Genomic DNA, 20,115 nt, shown 5'->3' with positions numbered 1-20,115 from the left:
ACATACATTTTCTGAATGTAAAGAAAACAATTGTTTCAATTTTTTTTGTTGTCCGTATAACACAACTTATGAATATATATTTATATATATATATATATATATATATATATATATATATATATATATATTGGTCCTTCATTTCACTTTTTTTAGGTTCTTTTTCACAAACACAATGATTACCTAAACATATATAGTATACCTTAATATTTATATGAATTGAAATTACAATGTACCTCAATTATTCAAAGGATGGGATTTTTCCCGGATAGTACTGTTTATAAAATATATATATATATATATATATATATATGATCCTTTTTATTTAAAAGAAACATGTATGGTTCGGATTCAGTCTTTGAATAGTCAAAGATATGACCTCTAGTCATATCTTTGAATTATGACCTTTATTATGTCCAATTTACATGTGACGAAAATTTGTTTTATAATTCTAACTTGATTTTCCTTCTTTTTTAAAAGTAGAAATTGAAATAAAATTAAAATTATTTTCAAAACTTTTTTAAATAAACTTTTGAAATAAATAAGGAAACAGTAATTAAATAGTTAATAGATAATTTCAATGTTAATAATTTTTTTTTGTTTTCAAAGATTTAACCATTATTCGTATTAATAATTAATATTATCAATTAAAGTTTAATTTAAATATAATTTAATAAATAAAGTTACGTTAACCATTATTGATATTAATGTTATTTGAAAAACAGAAACTGAAGTGAAAAGTAAGAATTGAGATATATTTAGTAATGTGGGAAAAATTTCCAAAGAAAGGGTGGGTTTTTACTATAGTTATTGCATTTTTATAGAAAAATGTTTCGAGGTTTTGCTCTCCCATCCCTTGGCTGCTTTAGTAATGTCGTATGATGAAGAGGCAACAAGAATGACTTCTAACTCAATGGAAAGTTGGGAACAGCCCAAATGTTGACAAAACATGCAAGTACAATTTCAACTTGACTACCTATTGCCACCAGTTATCAGTTATCACCGCGAGTACTAACAGTCAGATTCCAAATAATAGTAAAAGGAATAAACAAGTGGAGCTATATACCAATAACACACTTCTTCAACATTAAGCCCACTGCCATTTCAATTATCATCTTTTTTTCTTCCAAACAATACCTCCTTCCAAGATTTTACTCATTTTTTGCTGCACACACTGTTGATATCGACGTGTCTTCCGTTTTCATTTGGTTCTTCTGCAGTTTCCAGTCGGAGGAGATAAGGAAAAGACGCAGTTTTATGATTCAATAAGTAACCAAAAAGTTAAACCAGTGTGCATGTATGGCTTTAACGTTGTTTTATATTAAGAAAATACTTCTTCTGCTATTAAAGCGAGACAACTTTCATATATCCTCCTTTGATTTTTGAAAAAAGAATTGTTGTTTCCCTCTCGATATGTTTGATATTGCTTCCTGTTTGAAAAGTTGTTTACAAAGATATCTTCTACTTTTAAGATAATCATGAAAGAAATATAAAAGAGATAAAAGTTTGGAATAAATTACATTCTGTAATGAACAAAACTGGGTAGAATATTGTTTTTTATTTTATTTTTTATAAAAAAGACTAACTGTTCTGGTGGATTTGAATATATGGAATCATCTTAATGATATCTGATTGTAAGGGGCGAATAAAGTTCTCAACTTCCCTGTTAGGAACACATTTAATAATCTTGCACATAGAAAGCACTTGACCCTTGCCATATACAATGGATGATGACACGGTTGTCTTTTTTGGGATGAGGGAATCCCACAGGGCTTACATGAGCATGGATGGCGACGCTTCTGATCGGATCTTTCTCAGATCAATGGATCAAGTTAGGAGTTAACAACCATCAATTTCACCAAATTTTCAAATAGCTAGATCTTATATATATATAGCACCAAAATTATGCATACATATACAATTTACACAATTTTTTTCCCTATATATTTCATTCCATTACACTATCTATTTCACTCACATTTTACTTTATTGTTTTGTTTTATTTTTTATAAAGATGCAAGGCAGAGTTGGTTTGGGGGCTTTGATGTGAAATTGAAATCACTTACATGACAAGATTCTAACTCAATTAGCTAACATAAGTCAAAAGAAATAGAAATATAGGAAAGGACAAAGGTGGTAAGTAGCAAGAGGAAAGTCTGCTCGCTGAGATGTTTTTTTTACTGACTTAAATGCGTATCAGTCTGTGTAAGGCCAGCGAGAGGGAGTTGTCAAATCACCAAAAGTAAACTTGTTTATCTCTTTTTCATAAATAATAGTAATAACAATAATGATGTTATTATTATTATTATTATTATTATTATGGAGTTTCTCTAGTTTCACTGGCTGTAGCTTGAATCACGCTTTGAGTGAGGAGCCCTAAGGAAGCGGAAGAGGAAGAGAAAGTGAGAAATAAGTGTTAGGGTTCACTGGGTGGTGGAGTAGTGGGGTTTCATTCTCCTTTGTTCGGAAATTTAGGAAAATTGATTTTAAAATGAAAGTGTTTTTTTGAGAACGCACCACAAGACAAGACCCTCTTTAACTATTGAAAACAACAGGTGAGTGTGTGAAAGCTATATCACTCCATGCACACGTCCCTTTCTGGCTCCTCTCCCCCACATCTGCCGCTTCTCTCTCTCTCTCTCTCTCTCTCTCTCTCTCTCTCTCACACATACACATCGAAATGCCAACCACATATGTTCCCATGTTAATTATATAATAACTTCACCATGTTCATGTACAAACAAACTAAGCCCTCTTCCCTGTACACAGATCATCATGATGATGATGATGAATGTGTGAATACCTCATGAATGCATACATGATACATGCATGCATGCATGGATAGCATCCATGGGAAGCTCTTGTGTGCTCTATAAACAAGAGCAATAAACAGAGAAAGAGAAGGGGTGAATTCTGTGTCTTTCCCTCTCGTAGTATATATCTATCAACCAGACCAGACCAAATAGATCAGCCTCTTTCCCTCTCACTCTTTCTCTGTCTCTCTGCACCTTTCTTTCACAACTCATAATCAAAAAAAGCATATCCAAGGTGTGGTGGTTAAGCTGTCCATCTATCAATCAATCAATCAAGAGACCAATCATCAACCGAATATAAGAGAACGAAAAAAGGGGGCTACCCAAAATGTCATCCTCTTCCACCACAATATCACTGGACCACCTCCCTCCTTCCGAACAGCTTTGTTATGTTCACTGCAATATTTGTGACACCGTCCTCGCTGTATGAACACATTTTACATTTTCTTACCCCCAAACCTCTTTCCCCCACTTTTCCGACACTAGGGTTTTTCTTCACCTAATGCCTACCTCATCCCCAACACGCTACTCCTCTTTAATTTTTTTCTTTCTCTCTCACCAAATTATCTATCACTTTTTCCATTCATGTTTCTCCCCTTCCATGTTTCAGGTAAGTGTTCCCTGCACAAGCTTGTTCAAGACAGTTACTGTCCGATGCGGCCATTGCACTAACCTCCTGCCAGTGAACATGCGCGGCCTGCTTGTGCCATCTCCTACTCAATTTCATTTGGGTCACTCTTTCTTCTCCCCATCCCATAACCTTCTGGTACTAATTATGTGTTTCTATACATCACCATACTTCTCTTTTATTCTCAATTTACTCCTCGTCTTTTTAATAAATTACTCTATCGGTGCTAGTACACTGTTACCCTCTTCTTATTTATATGAACTAGGAGTTAAAGAGGTGTTGGGTTCATTCTCAGTATAATTTATTTATTGCTTGGTGGATGACATGTTCCATTTCTGCAGGAGGAGATACCAAACCCATCTCCAAATTTTCTTATGAACCAAGCAAATTTAAGTGCTTCAAATGAGTTCTCTCTGCCTGCCAGGACTGCAGCTGATGAGCTTCCACGGCCACCGATCATAAACAGACGTGAGATAAAATATACTCTTCTATTTATTTATTTTTTTACATTTATATGACTGAAAAATAACTCGGATTTCTCTCGTTCAAAATTAAGGTTCCCTTTCGTGTTCACCCATGATCTTGTATTCACCCCAATAATGAAGTTATCTTTTAGATGAAAGCAGCATTCGCGTAGTAAAATACACTGTTGTTTTTCAAAGGAAAATAAATCATGTCGTTGCTTTTATGGTCAATATTGACAGGACCAGTTCCTTTGGTAGAAAAAAAAAGGTCTTTTAAAGGTTTCATCGCGACAGTACCTAAAACCCTTCCTTGTTTCCAACCGCACATTCCCTAAAAACTTATCAATGATCCTAATAACTAAATAATGACAAGGTCTATATAGACATCATGACCCTAATTAAGCCTAGAAGAGACTTTTAATATCTGGGAAGAGTAATTAATGTAAAAGAACTGCAAGTATTACCTACTAGTATTTCTGATTCTAGGGCACAGTCTGTGAGGCGGTGTTGTTTCACTTTCACTTTTATCAATAATATTTTAGTTTGCCTTCGATTAGTTTTTTGTTATAAGCACCGACAGAGATGAAGAAAAACATAGGTTACTTTGGCGTTCATATGTGGCAGGAAGGAAAATAGTTGGTAGAAAGAGAAAAACATGTAGGGGCAGCTTGTTCTCCCCCGGAATTATAGTTGCTTAAAACCCTTAACACTGAGTATCATCAGAATCGGAAGCATGGATGTGTATACAGACAGAGGCAGTGATGCCCCTTGCCACGGAAAATAGGGAATTTAAATAGCTAGATAAAATAAATGTTGCATCTGCAAAGTCAAAGGAAATGATTTTGATATATGACTGTGTGCCATTGTCCAGCTCCTGAGAAGAGACAGAGAGTCCCCTCCGCGTACAACCGCTTTATCAAGTGAGTATTCATTTTAAAGCATTCATATTTTATTATTTTATTTAAATTTTTAACAACTTCATATTTATTGATTAAAATTGTACTTTGTTCTTATGAAAGGCTTTTAAAGTTGAAGCAAATTTGAATGGTCCATGTATATTTCTGCAGGGACGAGATCCAACGCATCAAGTCTGTCAATCCCGATATAACTCACAGGGAAGCCTTCAGTGCAGCTGCCAAGAATGTATCATCCTTTTTCCTCCTCTTGAATAAATAAATAAACAAATACAACAATGGGGTTACGTACTAGGGTTTCCATAAATTAAACAGTTAGTCGCATATATGTTTTCTTTCCAAATGTTGCATAGTTTTTTATAAGCAAAGTTTTATTATTTATCTAAATATCTAATATATACCATTAATTATTCATAGATTTGTTAACATTTTTCACAAGAAAAGAATACATTTCCTTACACCAGAACACATGTTTTCAAATACTTTTTTCAAGTACTGGCTAGTATTTCCTCCTCCTAGTTCTACAATGAAATAAATTAATGAAAAGGTTTTCTGGCTCACTTTGAACTTCTTCTGATGTATGACGTGCTTTGTGTGTCAGTGGGCCCACTTCCCACACATCCACTTTGGTCTCATGCCTGATCAGACTGTGAAGAAGACAAATGTGTGCCAGCAGGTAAATTATCATGCACCCTCTTCTAGCAAAATGTTGCAGACAAAATAATACATAACCCTGACTTTGATTTCTGAGTGTGTGGGTGTGTTTTTCTCTTTTGTCCAGGAAGGAGAAGAGGTTCTCATGAAAGATGGGTTTTATGCTTCAGCTAATGTTGGTGTCTCACCCTACTAATTCAGCAGTCTGTTTTCTTTTCAAGAAATGCAAGAACAAAAGTTTTCCGAGTTCACCAACCTTTCAACTCAGGAACTCTGATTCCTTAACTTAAATATGCATCTATTTCTGGCTCAAGAGTGATTATGTTGATATAACTAAGAACTACTATTACACTTTGACTAGCTCTTGGGATTATCCATGCATGTAGTTCTCTTATCATTAGACCTTAATTATTAACTTTCATGTTCTTCAATTTCCCAGTACTACTGCAGTTGATTGCTTATCTCTAATCAATAATTAATTAGCCAAGCTTTCTACCGACAAACTATACTCCCTTGTTTCTTTTCTCACGGGTACACTTTCGTATTTTTTTTCCTGTAAGTCAACTTGTTAATTCATAAATTCTAAAGTCACTCAAAAAAGGAAAAAAAAAATACTTTGATACATTTTTATACTTATTTGACATACTATTTTTCACTTTCCTATTACAAAAGCAAGCAGGTCAAATGAGTGTAACTCTGTAATCCTACTATTATTCCTAAAAATAAAGGAAAAGATTTTATAGAGAGAGAAAGAGATGAAACTGAGTTAATTGAGTGTATGTATGTATGTACGAGTATAGTACGTCGTGTTATCTTTAGATTCTTAGATATGTTCTAAATCTAGTTAAAATTTGGATGGAAGATATAAGCTATGCCGTTTGTCTTTTTATGTTGATCGTATATAGAACATTTCGGATGAAGTGTGTCACTTGGATCGTTAACTTGAAAATAACGATTAGATTAACCTGTAAGTAGATTATTACGGAGACACAGAAGCAGCACGTGGAAGAAAAGTTAATTGAAGACACAAGTTGCACGCGGTCAAACGTAACGTACATTTGGGTTATGTTTTTGTTGTCATTGTATGTTTCCCTCTCGAAAATTCTTTCTATTGAAATAGTCTTCATCTCAGGATTTTAACGACCAAAAGGTCTATGACACAACCTGTTTTGGGGTATTTCCTGTAATATTTCTTTTCCAAAGGACCACTGCTTTGCTATTACTGAGATAAGCAAAAAAGTTTAGCATCGTTTAAAAAATTAATTCTAACGTAGTTAAATCCAACATAAGACATATGTTTAATAAAACAACAAAATTAGTCTTCTAAAATTTGATAGTAGGTTTGTTGTGTTCGTAAGATTAAATTCACTACCAAAATTTTAAAACAAACAACATGCGTGAAAAAGATAATGAAGAACAATTTTTGTAATATCATCGGATTTATTTTAATCAGCAAAAGCGAAATTATCTATTAAAAGAGTACGCGAAGTACTAAAAAGATATTTCAAGAATGCATAATGCATTATGTTTACAAAAAGACCATCTCCTGGAACATTTATTGGTCCCAATGAAATTTCATTCGATTAATTACCATTTATATTAGAAAAATAATATTATTTAAATCATTCCAGCATAGCACATACCTTGTAAGATAATTGTTTTTTTTGGACTTTTACAGGTTCACGGCTAGATAATTAAAATTGTTTGATGTTGATTGATCAGAGCATATTTTGGTCCAATCTGCTCATAATATGTTCCTGTGAGTCAGTGGCCAATGTAGCCTCATGCCCAGCTGGCCAAGGTTCCATTCAGAATGGTTTTTAAATATAAATTTTCAAAATGACTTTTAATTTCATATATTTTTTACTCTTTGAAAATATTTTTAATTTTTATTTGTAAAATATATTAGTTTATAAATTTCTTATTCTAAAATCATTCTAAAGATAGTAAAGTCATAATAATATTAAATATAATAATAATTTAAGACATTGTACTAACGAGAATGATAGCTGTAAAAAGGTGTTGACAAGTACTATTACAAGAAAAATCATTAAAAAAGTTATAAAAGCTTATATTTTTTAAAATTAAAAATTAAATTTACATTTTATTTATTTTATTTTGAAAATTCTTATAAAATATTTTAGACTTAAGTGAAAACGTATTTCAGTTTCATTTTGAAAGAAACTAAAAATTGTTTATGATTATTATATTGTTGATCATAATTATATGAAGTTATTTCTTATTTTCAAGAAGTTCATCGTTGTCTATTGTGCATAATTATTGTGATAATTATAAGATATTTTGTAAATTAAAATAAGGTTATAAAATGATAATAAAGAGAAATTCCCATTATTATTAATTATATTACATATATATATATATATATATATATATATGGGGTTTGCTAACGCGCGTACGCCTGTTTTTCAGTTGGTACATTTTAGCAATGTGTACCGAGTTTTAGTAGACAAAAATATCCTTATATACCATGGATTCTAAGTTTTAAGGTTAAGGGTATTTTAATAATTTTAAAAAACCTCCCAAACCCTTACTCACCTCTCTCATTCCTCTCAACCCTTTCATCTTTCTCACTCCAATCTTTTCTCTGTCATTCCTACTGTAGCCCCAATTGAAAAAATCAAAAACACCCTACTGTAGCCCCAATTGAAAAAATCAGAAACACTTGCCGTTAAACAATCTTAACAAAAAAAATGATTTTATAATGAGTTTTGATCTTATAATTTTTGTCTTATCTAATTTTATCCAATTTTCACAAGCATAAAGGAATTGGTAATTGACCTGAAAAAAATCAGAAATACTCGTTGTTAAACAATGTCTTACAAAAAATGATTTTATAATAAGTTTTTATTTTATAATTTTTGTCTTATCTAATTTTATCTAATTTTCACAAGCATAATGACATCCGAAAGAATTGGTAATTGGCCTGGAGGGTTTTTTTTAGAGATGATGATTCAACATATGCAGATGATGAAATTAGAGAAATTAGTGAAGATGGTGAAATTAAAGAGATCTTGAATGAACCTTTGCCTCAAGGTGAATATGTCAATGACTCAACTCTATAGAAAGACAAATTGTTTAAAGGCAAGTGTTTCTGATTTTTTCAATTGGAGCTACAGTAGGATGACAGAGAAAAGGTTGGAGTGAGAAAGATGAAAGAGAAAGGATTGAGAGGAATGAGAGAGGTGAGTAAGGGTTGGGGGTTTTTTTTTTTTTTTTTTTTAAGTTTTGAAAATCAAAATTATTAAAATACCCTTAACCTTCACACTTAGAATCCATGATATATAAGGGTATTTTTGTCTACTAAAATCCGGTACACATTGCTAAAATGTACCAACTGAAAAACAGGCGTAAGCACGTTAGCAAACCCATATATATATATATATATATATATATATATATATATATATATATATATATATATATATATATATATATATATATATATATATATATATATATATATATAATTTTATTATGATTAGTATTAGTATGATTGTAGTTGTATAGGACATTACAATGAAAACCTTTATAAAATAAAAGATATTGTAATGAGTTAAATAAATTAGTTAAATTATTTATTTAATATAGATAATAATATATTAAATTATGTTGTAATGTGATTGATAATAAAATGTGTGTTACAATTATTTTTGTATGGTATTTTTTTTTAATATGCTGTGATGAAAATTTGTGATTTTAGATAAATAATACTAAGCTGTTTAATGGTGAAACAATGTTTAATAAAAAATAATGTGTTATATAAATTAAACTTGTAAGTTAATATTGTAAATATATATTATTTTTTAATAAATATTAGAAATTAGTTTTTTGGTATTGGAATATATTGAGCTTTAATTTTGAAATGAATATTAAAAATATAAATATTATTCATTACGACGATAAAAAGAACTCATATATTGAAATTAGAGAACGAGTGAGCAATAAGTACACCATAGACATACAAATTCATGAATTTATTATTAATAAACGCATATTAGATATTTAATTAATATAGTATATTATTTATTTAAAATTTATCCATTAAATAATTGAAAAAAGTAAAACTTCTCACAATTTCAGTTTTTTAAGTAATTTGGAACTAATTTTTTTATGACAGTAATAAAATAAACTGAACTACAATAGCTGGTAATAGTAAATAATTTTATTTGAATAAAAATAATAAATAATAGGTTATTTTAATAAAATAAAAATTATAACAATATAAAATTAAAAATTGTTCTTACTCAATCTAATAAACATATTAAGAAGCACAACACTAAAAAATTCATTATCCTTCTTTATTTTATAACAATTCAAATTTAAATTTATTAAGACAATATTCATATATTATAATCAATATGGATAATTTGATAACATAGATACACAACCTTCGATTCTATAAATATAACTAATAATTATAAAGAATACTGATTTAAAGTTATTAATACTTACTACTAATTTTATAAAAGTAAAAACTCTTTTACTATTCTGAATGTCGAAAAGGCTTTTGTAAATGAATTTCTTTCAAGTGATTGAATTCTAATCATTAAAAATATTCAACCACCACTCTAGATCTACAGTCAAATTTTGAGTAAGATCCGAAATATTTTACAGAAAGTAAATGAATATGTGAAAAAATAAAAAAAGGAACGACTATTGGAATATATAAATGTATGAGAAAAGGTGAAAAAATAGAGAATGACACAGGAAGAGCAGGTACCTGATTTATAATCAGTTATAATAATTTATGATTGTTTTACTCTTTACTATTATAATAATAATAATAATAATAATAATAATAATAAGTAATTGAAAAGATAATAATAATTAAAATGTATATATATATATATATACTTAAAATTATAGATAGAAATACATATACATCTTTTCAAGTAGAGAATTAAAACATGGTTTTTATTGCCTTATAATAACTTGTTTATAATACATTGGTTTTTTGTTATAATATTAATGAATAAATACTAAAAATAAAAAATTATTAATGATAAATAATATTGATATTAATAATAAAATAAAAAATAATAAATATTTTTCTCCAATAAATTTTTTTATTATATATTTATTTCATTTCAATCAAAATCAAAGGATGTATATTCGCTCATTTTTATCATCCCTTTTGCTTATGTTTTTAATTTTTTATTTTTCCTTTCTATCAAAGAAAACGTGAAAAAAATATAATATTTTCAAGTTTAAGCTAGAGTTATCTTTGAAACACTCGTTTTATTTTTATTTTTTTTGAAAAATAATTAAAATTTAATATCATATTTTAATGTTCTTTTTATTGGTAGTCATATTTTAAAACGAGACTTATTATAAATCATATTCAAAACAGTTTATTTATATTTATAATTTTCTTAAATAATATTTATTTAAAAATTATCCAAAATCTCTAAAAGTCTTTATTGTTATATTATAACCTAGGTTTAGTCAAGCACTCACACCTATCACTTTTCTCAGTTCCTCAGAATTGTTTTTTCAAGTTCAAAAGATCAATGTCAGTCTACAGCTGACAATCAAATCAACCAAGTCACCTACTTCAGCTAATTTCTATTTTTCTTCTTCCTTTTATTGTCTAGTTTTTATTGCTAGAAAACATTTTGAAGAAGTAAAGCAAAATATATTTTTTTAAGAAACAGATAAGGAATAAATGAAAATTAAGATTATTAGAATAAAGTGAAAAGTTTAATGTATAAGGATTTAGTTTGAAGACAAGAATCATAAGTATTAAAAAAATATATTATAATCCATTTTTTATTTTTTATTTTTTATTTTCCTTTTTTAACAATGGAGAAGAAAAAAAAAAAGAGGAACTAGTTTTGAAAGTCATAATATAAATTTCTGATTCACAGAAAAAAATGTTAATATTACGGATAATAAATTCAAAACCTATTTATTTTTAAAAAGCGAAAAATTAAGCAGTGGCTATTTTGTTATCCAGAATATCGGGTTTAATCGCACTATCTACAGTTTCTTTCCACACTAAATGAATTATTTACTCATGAAGACCACCCATGCAAATACAACTTGTCATATAATGTTTTATTACTTCTTTTTTTCCCTCCAATTACATGATGATGGAATGGGACAGACAAACTTTTTTCACATTTTACTCCTATGGATTAATTAATACTCAATCTATTGATAATTGTTTATATTTATTTTACATCAATTAATTGTCAATTATTATAACCCTTTTTCCCTTATATTTTCCAACCAAAATTGAAACCTATAAAACCTTATGAAGCCCACCAATAATTTGAAATAACATTAAATCTCCTTAGGAAGATAAAAAAATCCTCACCTTTGGATCAACATGTAAGGAAAGTTATCCCTTCCTTTAACCATTATTAATATTTTTGTGAATGAATGAATCTTATTTACATTTATATGTTATGTTAGACACGTGTATGCCAAGAGACCGAGATTTTTATATAATAAAATAATAGTTAATTTTAGAAAATAATAATGATTTAAAAATAGAAAATTTTTTGTTTTCTTTATTACTACATTAGTCATTGTTGGGAGCGGTGCTATCGTCTATTGTTGTCACTAATGGAGTTCTAGTTTCGACCGACGATCACATGGTTTTGATTGTCTCGGCCAGACGACCATCATGCCATCAACGATACCTTCATCGGAGCTCCTACGCGCTTTTAGCGCCTTTTAAAGTTATAGATCTACTCCTTTTTTCGTCATGCATGTTGGCACGTCTCACAGCGATTTAGATCGTCGAGTTCGCTTTTATTCTTCTTTTAGGTCAATGTGTGTTGTCACACGTCTCATCTCCTCCAGGCAGCTATTTAGAGCATCGATGTTGCTCTTTTTCCTTTTTCATGTGTCTTGATTGATGATTTTTTTTTAAGATTTCTCTCTTATTCATCCATGACTTCTTCCAATATTGTCTCTTTTGACCTCTCTTTTGTCACCATTGTGTTTGACCCGTTTATATATGTTTTTTTTTTCATGGAAAATATGTTTTTCGTTAGTTTATTTATAGTTGTGGTGGCTCTCAAACAATTACCTTTTTATCCACTGGTGACATCCTCAACAGTGATTTGCAATAAGAGATTTATATGGAGCAATCTCCCAAATTTGTTGCTCAGATGAGTCTTTTGAGTTGGTATTTCGTCTTCTATGTCGTCTTGCAAATCATTAGCAATTTGGTGTCATTCCAGTGCAAAAAGTTGATATTTTCACTAAGACTTCATGAATTATATTAGTGACAAGCTTGGTACATATGTATGTACTAGCTTGAGGGAGAGTGTTAAATATATTTTCTTTATTTTATATTTATCTTTAGTTAGTTTGTTATTATTTCTTATTTGTATTTTGGGCTTAGTCCATATTTTTTTCTATTATAAGAGTGTTTCATCCTACACCTCCAACATATCATCCTACACCTCCAAAAATTCTATTTTTAACTTTTTGACATCTCAATATGCACCTCCAACCTTTTTAAAAGATTTATTTTTTAACTTTAATAAAAATATTTTTATTTTCTTACCTTAATAAATATCTTTTTATTTTCTTTGTTTCTTACCAAAGCCACTCTACACCACCTTAATAATAATAATTTAATTTAATTTAAAATTTAAATATTATTTAATATAATTTTATATTTTAATAATTATCAAAATATGATTTATATTATAATAATAGTTATATTAGAAAATAAAAATAAAATAATTAAAATAAAAATAATAATAAAAATAAAAATAAAATGAAATAATAATAATAATATAAAATTTGATTGGATATGTAAAAATATATTAAAATATCAAAATAAATTAAAAAATTACTAAATTTTAAATAGAAAAAAAATTAAATATGCTAACGGTTTTGTTTATTTTTTAAATTTAATAAATATTTCATTTAAATGAAAATTATAATATTATTTATTATACTTTTATATTTTAGTAATTATTAAAATATGATTTATATTTTTATAATATTTTTATTAAAAAATAAAAATAAAAATAATTCAAATAATAATAATAATAATAAAAATAATATTTAAGATCACATTTAATATATTTGAATTTATTAAATTATATTAAAATATTAAATTAAATTAAATAATTATTAAAATTAAATAAGAAACAAAATTTTAAGAAGATTTTTAATTGGATGTTCATATCCGTATAATATATTATCGGATTTCCTTATCCGATTAACAAATTTTATTTATTTTTTATTTAAATTTTAATAATTATTTAATTTAATTTAATATTTTAATATAATATAATATATTTAAATATTTTTAATATCATTTTAAACACTATTTTCATTTTTATTATTATTACTTTTATTTTAGTTATTTTTATTTTTATTTTTGAATAAAATATTATAAAAGTTTAAATCATATTTTAATAATTATTAAATTATTAAATTTAATAAATAAAATTATTATTTTTAATTAAATTTTAAATAAAAACAAAACCGTTAGCATATTTAAAATTTTTGTTTTTATTTAAAATTTAATAATTGTTTAATTTATTTTAATATTTTAATATATTTTAACATATCAAATCAAATTTTATATTATTATTATTATTTCACTTTTTATTTTTTATTTTTTATTTTTTATTTTTATTGTTATTTTTTATTTTTTTAATAAAACTATTATTATAATATAAATCATATTTTGATAATTATTAAAATATAAAATTATATTAAATTATATTTAAATTTTAAATTAAATTAAATTATTATTAAGGTGATACAGAGTGATTTTAGTAAGGAAGAGAAGAAAATAAAAATATATTTATTAAGGTGTCTTTAGTAAGAAAGAAAAGAAATAAAAATATTTTTATTAAAGTTAAAAAATAAATCTTTTGAAAAGGTTGGAGGTGTATATTGAGATGTCAGAAGGTTAAAAATGAAATTTTTTCAGGTGCAGGATGAGATGTTGGAAGTTTAGGATGAAACACTCCTATTATAAATAGAGGACCCTATTTGTATATTCAACACAAGAGACATTAATCTCATACATAATTTTTACTATCTTTAATAGTAAATTTTAATTACTTTAATATTAAAATATATTAATATAAATAACTTTTTTGTATAGAATTTTATTATTTTTAATAAATTCTTTTGAATCATCGTATCAAGATTTAGAATGATTTCTAATTAATTGATATGTTTGTCCTCATCCCATTTGATAGTTATCAATCTAAGTTTTAAGGTAATCGATTCCGAGTAATCAAAGTTTGAATATGAATATCGTGACGTGAGGTTGAAGACAAAAACCACGAAGTTATATCTGAATATAGAGAAACATATTAAATCCTCCTTTAGCGTTATTTAAATAAAAAAATTATTTTATTTTCGTAATTAATTTTTATTTTATTTCCTCTTATATTAACTTTTACAAATATTATCTTTTAAGAAATTAAATTTTATCCATAATCATTTCACTTTATTTAAATACAAATGTATTTTATTTTCATAATTAATTTTTATTCTTTTACTCTTGTAAAATTTTAACAAATATTTAGATTATTAATAAATATTATCTTTATTTTCTATCAATTAAAACAACTTTTGTATTTGTCACCTCCATCAAATTATACTCAAACTTTTACAAATTTCATCTCCAAAATCATTTTAAATTACCTCCTAATCCCTTAAATGAAAAATACTCAAATTATTCTCGAATCCTCTTAAATTCATCTATTTCTCATCTCTCAAATCTATCACCAAAGTGAATACATTTTAGTGTTCGTTTGTTGTTTTTTTTTCTTTTGCCGAGCATGGAAGCAAGTATTGAAGCATGATGCCACTGATGCTACAAGATATTTTTCTTTATCAATTTAGTAATTTTATTTAGTTGTTTTAGATATATATTATTATTATGTTTACTTTTTATATACAATTTATGTTATGTAAGCAATTATGATTTAAATGTAATAAATTAGTTTGTATCCTTTTAATTTTTTAGATTTTCTTTAGGGTATGCTTTCCAAGAAATCCAATATTAGATTATGCGATTGATTTATTCGTTATTTTTATTTTATTGCAATAATACTTTTGACAAGTTTAGAATTTGTTATGTAATTGATTGTCCTCATGCAATCAATTATAACTGTTTCAGTTGAATTGGTTCGAGGGTCGGTCGTCCTTCATTGTCTTCATTGTTACGCTCTCTTTTGATCTTCAATCCTCTTCGAGAACGCGATCCACTCCAAAGGGTTGTTGACTTGCAGAAGACACTCCGACGCTCAAATCAGATATGTTTCATAAAAATTTTATTAGGATAGAAAAAAGATCATTGTACTTGACATTAGAGTTTGTGAGAGTCAAGTCCATTGATTAGTTATCAGTATATTTTTGGGAATCAAACCCAATAATCAATAATTAATACCGTATATTTGTAAAGCGTAAGGTAATTTGACCTATTAATACCTGATAATCATGAATGACCATCAAATTGTCTTTTACAAATTTCATCTCCAAAATCATTTTAAATTACCTCCTAATCCCTTATATGAAAAAGACTCAAATTATTCTCAAATCCTCAAAATTCATCTATTTCTTATCTCTCATATCTATCACCAAAGTGAATACATTTTAGTCTTCGTTTATTGGTTTTTTTTTTTCCACTATTAGACGTAGCAAGTATTGAAGCATGATGCCACTAATGCTACAAGATATTTTTCTTTATCAATTTAGTAATTTTATTTAGTTGTTTTTTATATATATTATTAATATGTTTATTTTTTATATACAATTTTATTAATATCATATAATATGTTTGAGATAATATGTTTTGCTTTATCAATCTTATAACATCTTATTTCATCATTTATAAGGTGCTAAAATTGAAACATTATTGTTAAAATTTTAAACTATTTTTTGCAATTATTTTGTAAAAAAAATTAAAATGTAAAATTAACTAAATAATTTAGTCGTTGATATAATTAGTGTGGCTAAATTTATGTTGATATTAATTATTTTTAGTAAATAAATATTTGTATTAATGTTAGACTATAATTAAAATAAATAAGATCAGTATTGATATAGTTAACATTAATATTGTTTATTTTTAATTTTTAATATTTATTTAAATTACTATTAAGTTGACGTTAACTTATATATTAATAATTTATGTATTTTTTAACAATAATATAAAATGTATTTAAATTTAAGGCTTATAAATATCTCTATTGACAATTTTTCTCTCATTTTATATATAAATTCTTATATTTATTTTCTTCATCCACCATATTTGATTGATTCATATTAATCTCTTTCACTTATAATGATTTCTTATATTATACACATCTCTTTCATTCACATTTATTTTCTTTATTCCTATAACTTTTTTTTGTATTTTATATTTGTTAAAAGTTGGAGGCATTATGTGAAAAAAAATTAAAAATATATTGTCATTAATCTCAACTAAATTAATGAAAATTAAATTAAAAATAAATTTTATTTAACATTGGTTTAACTGAGGCTACATTAAATAATTTTTAAAACAAAATATATTAATGTCGACTTGATTCTACGTTAAATTATTTTAATTAAAAATTAATTTAAAATTTTATTATATAAATTAATGTACTAAGTCGATAGTATTCAATTTGTAAAAGCTCGACACTAATAAATTAATGTTTATAGTTTTAGAAATGAAAATCCACGGTAAGCTTAAACTTTTGTTAAAGTTAAACATTTATTTTCTTGTAGTGAATGATTAAAATGTAAATTTAAAATATATTTGTCAAAAATTTTATAAAAACTTTGTAAATTTTACTAATTTATACTTTTGAATTATTTTATATATTTATATTTAAAAAATAGGAAAATATATTAAAAACTATGATATTTCTCAAAGAATTTCATTTACAAGATTAGATTTCTCAGTCAACGAATATTTAAAGACAGTTTCAAGAATTAAAACAAATCTATACTTTATTATTTAAAGATGAAAAAAAGGTAAAAAATTAGGAAAAAACAATACCTTTCTATATTGATATTATATTTTTATGGTCATTATGTTAAAACGATATGTAAAAAAATAAGAAGATAAATTTGTGGAAGAGAGACCTCTCTTTTAAAAAAAATAAAAAAAACAGATTAGGAAATAATATTTTACAATTTTAAATTTAATATCAAAATAATTAATCATATTAAGACTTAATTAATAATTTAATCTTTATATATAAATTCATTATTTGTTGTCTTATTTTTTTTATTCAATTGAATTTTCATATTTATTAAATAGAATCAATAATTCTTCTCTTAGATTAACGTGAATATCGTTTTGAAAGTGTAAATATATTAAAATCTTATTTATATTAGAACTTGTCTATTGTTTTTCACCTCTTCCATCACCTTACTCCCACCTTATGAAGTTACTTTTTATGTTATGTAAGCAATTATGATTTAAATGTAATAAATTAGTTTCTATCCTTTTAATTTTTTAGATTTTCTTTATGATCTATTACTCCAAAGGGTAGGCTTTCCAAGAAATCCAATATTAGATTATGCGATTGATTTATTCGTTATTTTTATTTTATTGCAATATATACTTTTGACAAGTTTAGAATTTGTTCTGTAATTGATTGTCCTCACATGTAATCAATTATAACTTTTTCTGTTGAATTGATTGGTTCGAGAGTCGGTCATCCTTCGTTGTTATGCTCTCTTTTGATCTTCACTCCTTTCCAAGAACGCGATCCACTCCAATGGTTTGTTGACTTGCAGGAGTCACTCCGACGCTCAAATCGGATATGTTTCATAAAAATGTCTATATTTTATTACGATAGAAAAAGATCATTGTACTTAGTTGTATTATTTATAGAGTTTGTGGTAGTCAAGTCCATTGATTAGTTATCAGTATATTTTTTGGGAATCAGACCCAATAATCAATAATTAATACCGATAAAGTAACCCTTTTCTTTTAGCAAACTCGTATGTATTTTATTACGAAAAATATGTAATTAATTGTAATTCTAAAATGTTTCTTTTAGCGAAAGAAACCCTTTTAAAATATGGGTTAACTTAATTTTAATTTTGGAAAAGTCTTTCAATTTAATTGCCTTAAGTTTTTTTTTTCTTCGTAAAAAGATTTAACTAATGAATATGTTTGTCATAATATGTAAGAGTTAGTAACTTGTAAATCTTGAGCTGCCTTGTCTTGGTAAAAGAAAAGGCCAGATGACCTTAAATACCTTGCTAAATTTTGTTTCTTATTTCAAAGACTTGACTTCTTTTCTATACAGCATACTGTTCATCTATTCATGAAATTTCTAACAAAGAATAACAGAAAGGAATGACAAAGACTAACTTGTCTCGTGAGCCGTCCTTTTAAGGATTTGTTTTTCAATCTTCTATCTTTCAATGACCAAGACGCACTACCATACATTGAAATGATCATTTCCAACACATTTGTCTACAAGTTTATTTGTTATCTCCGCTCATAACCATGTTCTAAAAGAGAAATTAGTTGCCTTTATAATTGAGAACATCATTTTGATTCTTGTTCCATCAAGTTTTTGGTCATCTTGTTTGTAAAATCTCCTTCGTCATAATTATTATTATTTTCTTTTGCAATAGAAAAATGAGATGAATGCATTTATAATGAATAATCCAAATTGGTCTCGTGACTAAGAAAATTTTCAAAAATGGAATAATTTATTCCGTAAATTATAAAAATGAGATAATTAATTTAAAATTTGTAGTTCAAGAGTAAGTTTTTAAAAGTCTTAATAACCTTTTTAATTGAAGTTATCATAAGTATTGATAATTTTTTTATAAAATTATGAAAAGGTGAAACTGTTATTAGTTATGATGATTTTTTTTATAAATATGTTAAATGAAAGTTGTTAAGAGAGATGAGGAATTTCAATTTATATTATAAGTGGATAACTTTGATTTAGTTGAAAATAGTCACCAACATCTTATAAATTAAAGTGTTCATTTCTTTTAATGATTTTCTTTCCACGTATTCCAACCGATTTTAATCGGAAAATTGTTAAAATTCATGACAATTTTAATTGAAAAGTTATTATAAGATAATAATATTTTGACAACATTTTTTAACAACATTTTAACATTATTTACATGTGTGATTGGTCCAAAATTATTCCTCAATCCACAATAATAATAATAATAATAATCATAAATATCAACATGGACCAATTACATAATGACACGTAAATGATATTAAAATGTTGTTAAAAAAATATTGTGACAAGGATCATTATTCTTATTATAGCTCATAAGGACTTAATTTTATATGTAAATTTTAAGTCAATCATTTCAATTTTGTAATTTACTCGTTTTTTAAAATTTTGCAGTGAAGACTGTGGTTGTACATGAAGAACTGTTTCCGTTATTTGTTTGTTACAAAAAGGTCCAAAAGTTGGTACAGAAGAATCTGTTTGCACGAGCTTGGTAGTATGTCGGTACTGAATTTCGAGGTGCCGGTTCTATAGCTGCCAGATAAAACAATGATCCAAAGCAAAGAATGTGAAAGAACTGATAAAGAACAGAATAGCAACTGTTTGATCTGTTACATTTTTGACAAAACCTTTAGCAATATAATTGATGTTAGTGGGGCATGTGGCAATTGGGAGAGAATGGTATACTATGCATTG

At 26.4% G+C, this 20,115-nt stretch overlaps 1 protein-coding gene across 2 annotated transcripts; it reads left to right on the top strand.

Annotated features, from left to right (window-relative positions):
• Nucleotides 1-2,904: 2,904 nt before the first annotated feature.
• LOC124841371 (protein YABBY 4-like) lies at nt 2,905-5,901 on the top strand. 2 transcript variants are annotated; one of them, XM_047317631.2, is made up of 7 exons: nt 2,905-3,234; nt 3,421-3,576; nt 3,780-3,906; nt 4,774-4,822; nt 4,970-5,045; nt 5,418-5,492; nt 5,598-5,901. In XM_047317631.2, the coding sequence occupies exons 1-7, from the start codon at nt 3,139-3,141 to the stop codon at nt 5,664-5,666; spliced, it is 648 nt and encodes a 215-aa protein (XP_047173587.1). In that variant the 5' UTR covers nt 2,905-3,138; the 3' UTR covers nt 5,667-5,901. The 2 variants fall into 2 exon arrangements, with proteins under 2 accessions (XP_047173587.1, XP_087966597.1); XM_088110471.1 differs by lacking the exon at nt 2,905-3,234 and having other exon boundaries at nt 3,241-3,576.
• The last annotated feature ends 14,214 nt before the right edge of the window (nt 5,902-20,115 follow it).

The sequence above is a fragment of the Vigna umbellata genome, chromosome 3 (assembly GCF_029865625.1).
Source record: "Vigna umbellata cultivar VRB3 chromosome 3, Vumbellata_1.0, whole genome shotgun sequence".
In the NCBI taxonomy this organism is placed as follows: domain Eukaryota; kingdom Viridiplantae; phylum Streptophyta; class Magnoliopsida; order Fabales; family Fabaceae; genus Vigna; species Vigna umbellata.
This window is presented reverse-complemented; position numbering and strand designations above follow the sequence as displayed.

Excerpts from the sequence above, each read along its gene's own strand:
- LOC124841371 (XM_088110471.1), top strand. The coding sequence starts at position 3,313 with ATGCCTACCTCATCCCCAACACGCTACTCCTCTTTAATTTTTTTCTTT. Across the intron at positions 5,046-5,417 it reads TCAGTGCAGCTGCCAAGAAT|TGGGCCCACTTCCCACACAT; the intron begins GTATCATCCTTT and ends TTTGTGTGTCAG. Across the intron at positions 5,493-5,597 it reads AGACAAATGTGTGCCAGCAG|GAAGGAGAAGAGGTTCTCAT; the intron begins GTAAATTATCAT and ends TCTTTTGTCCAG.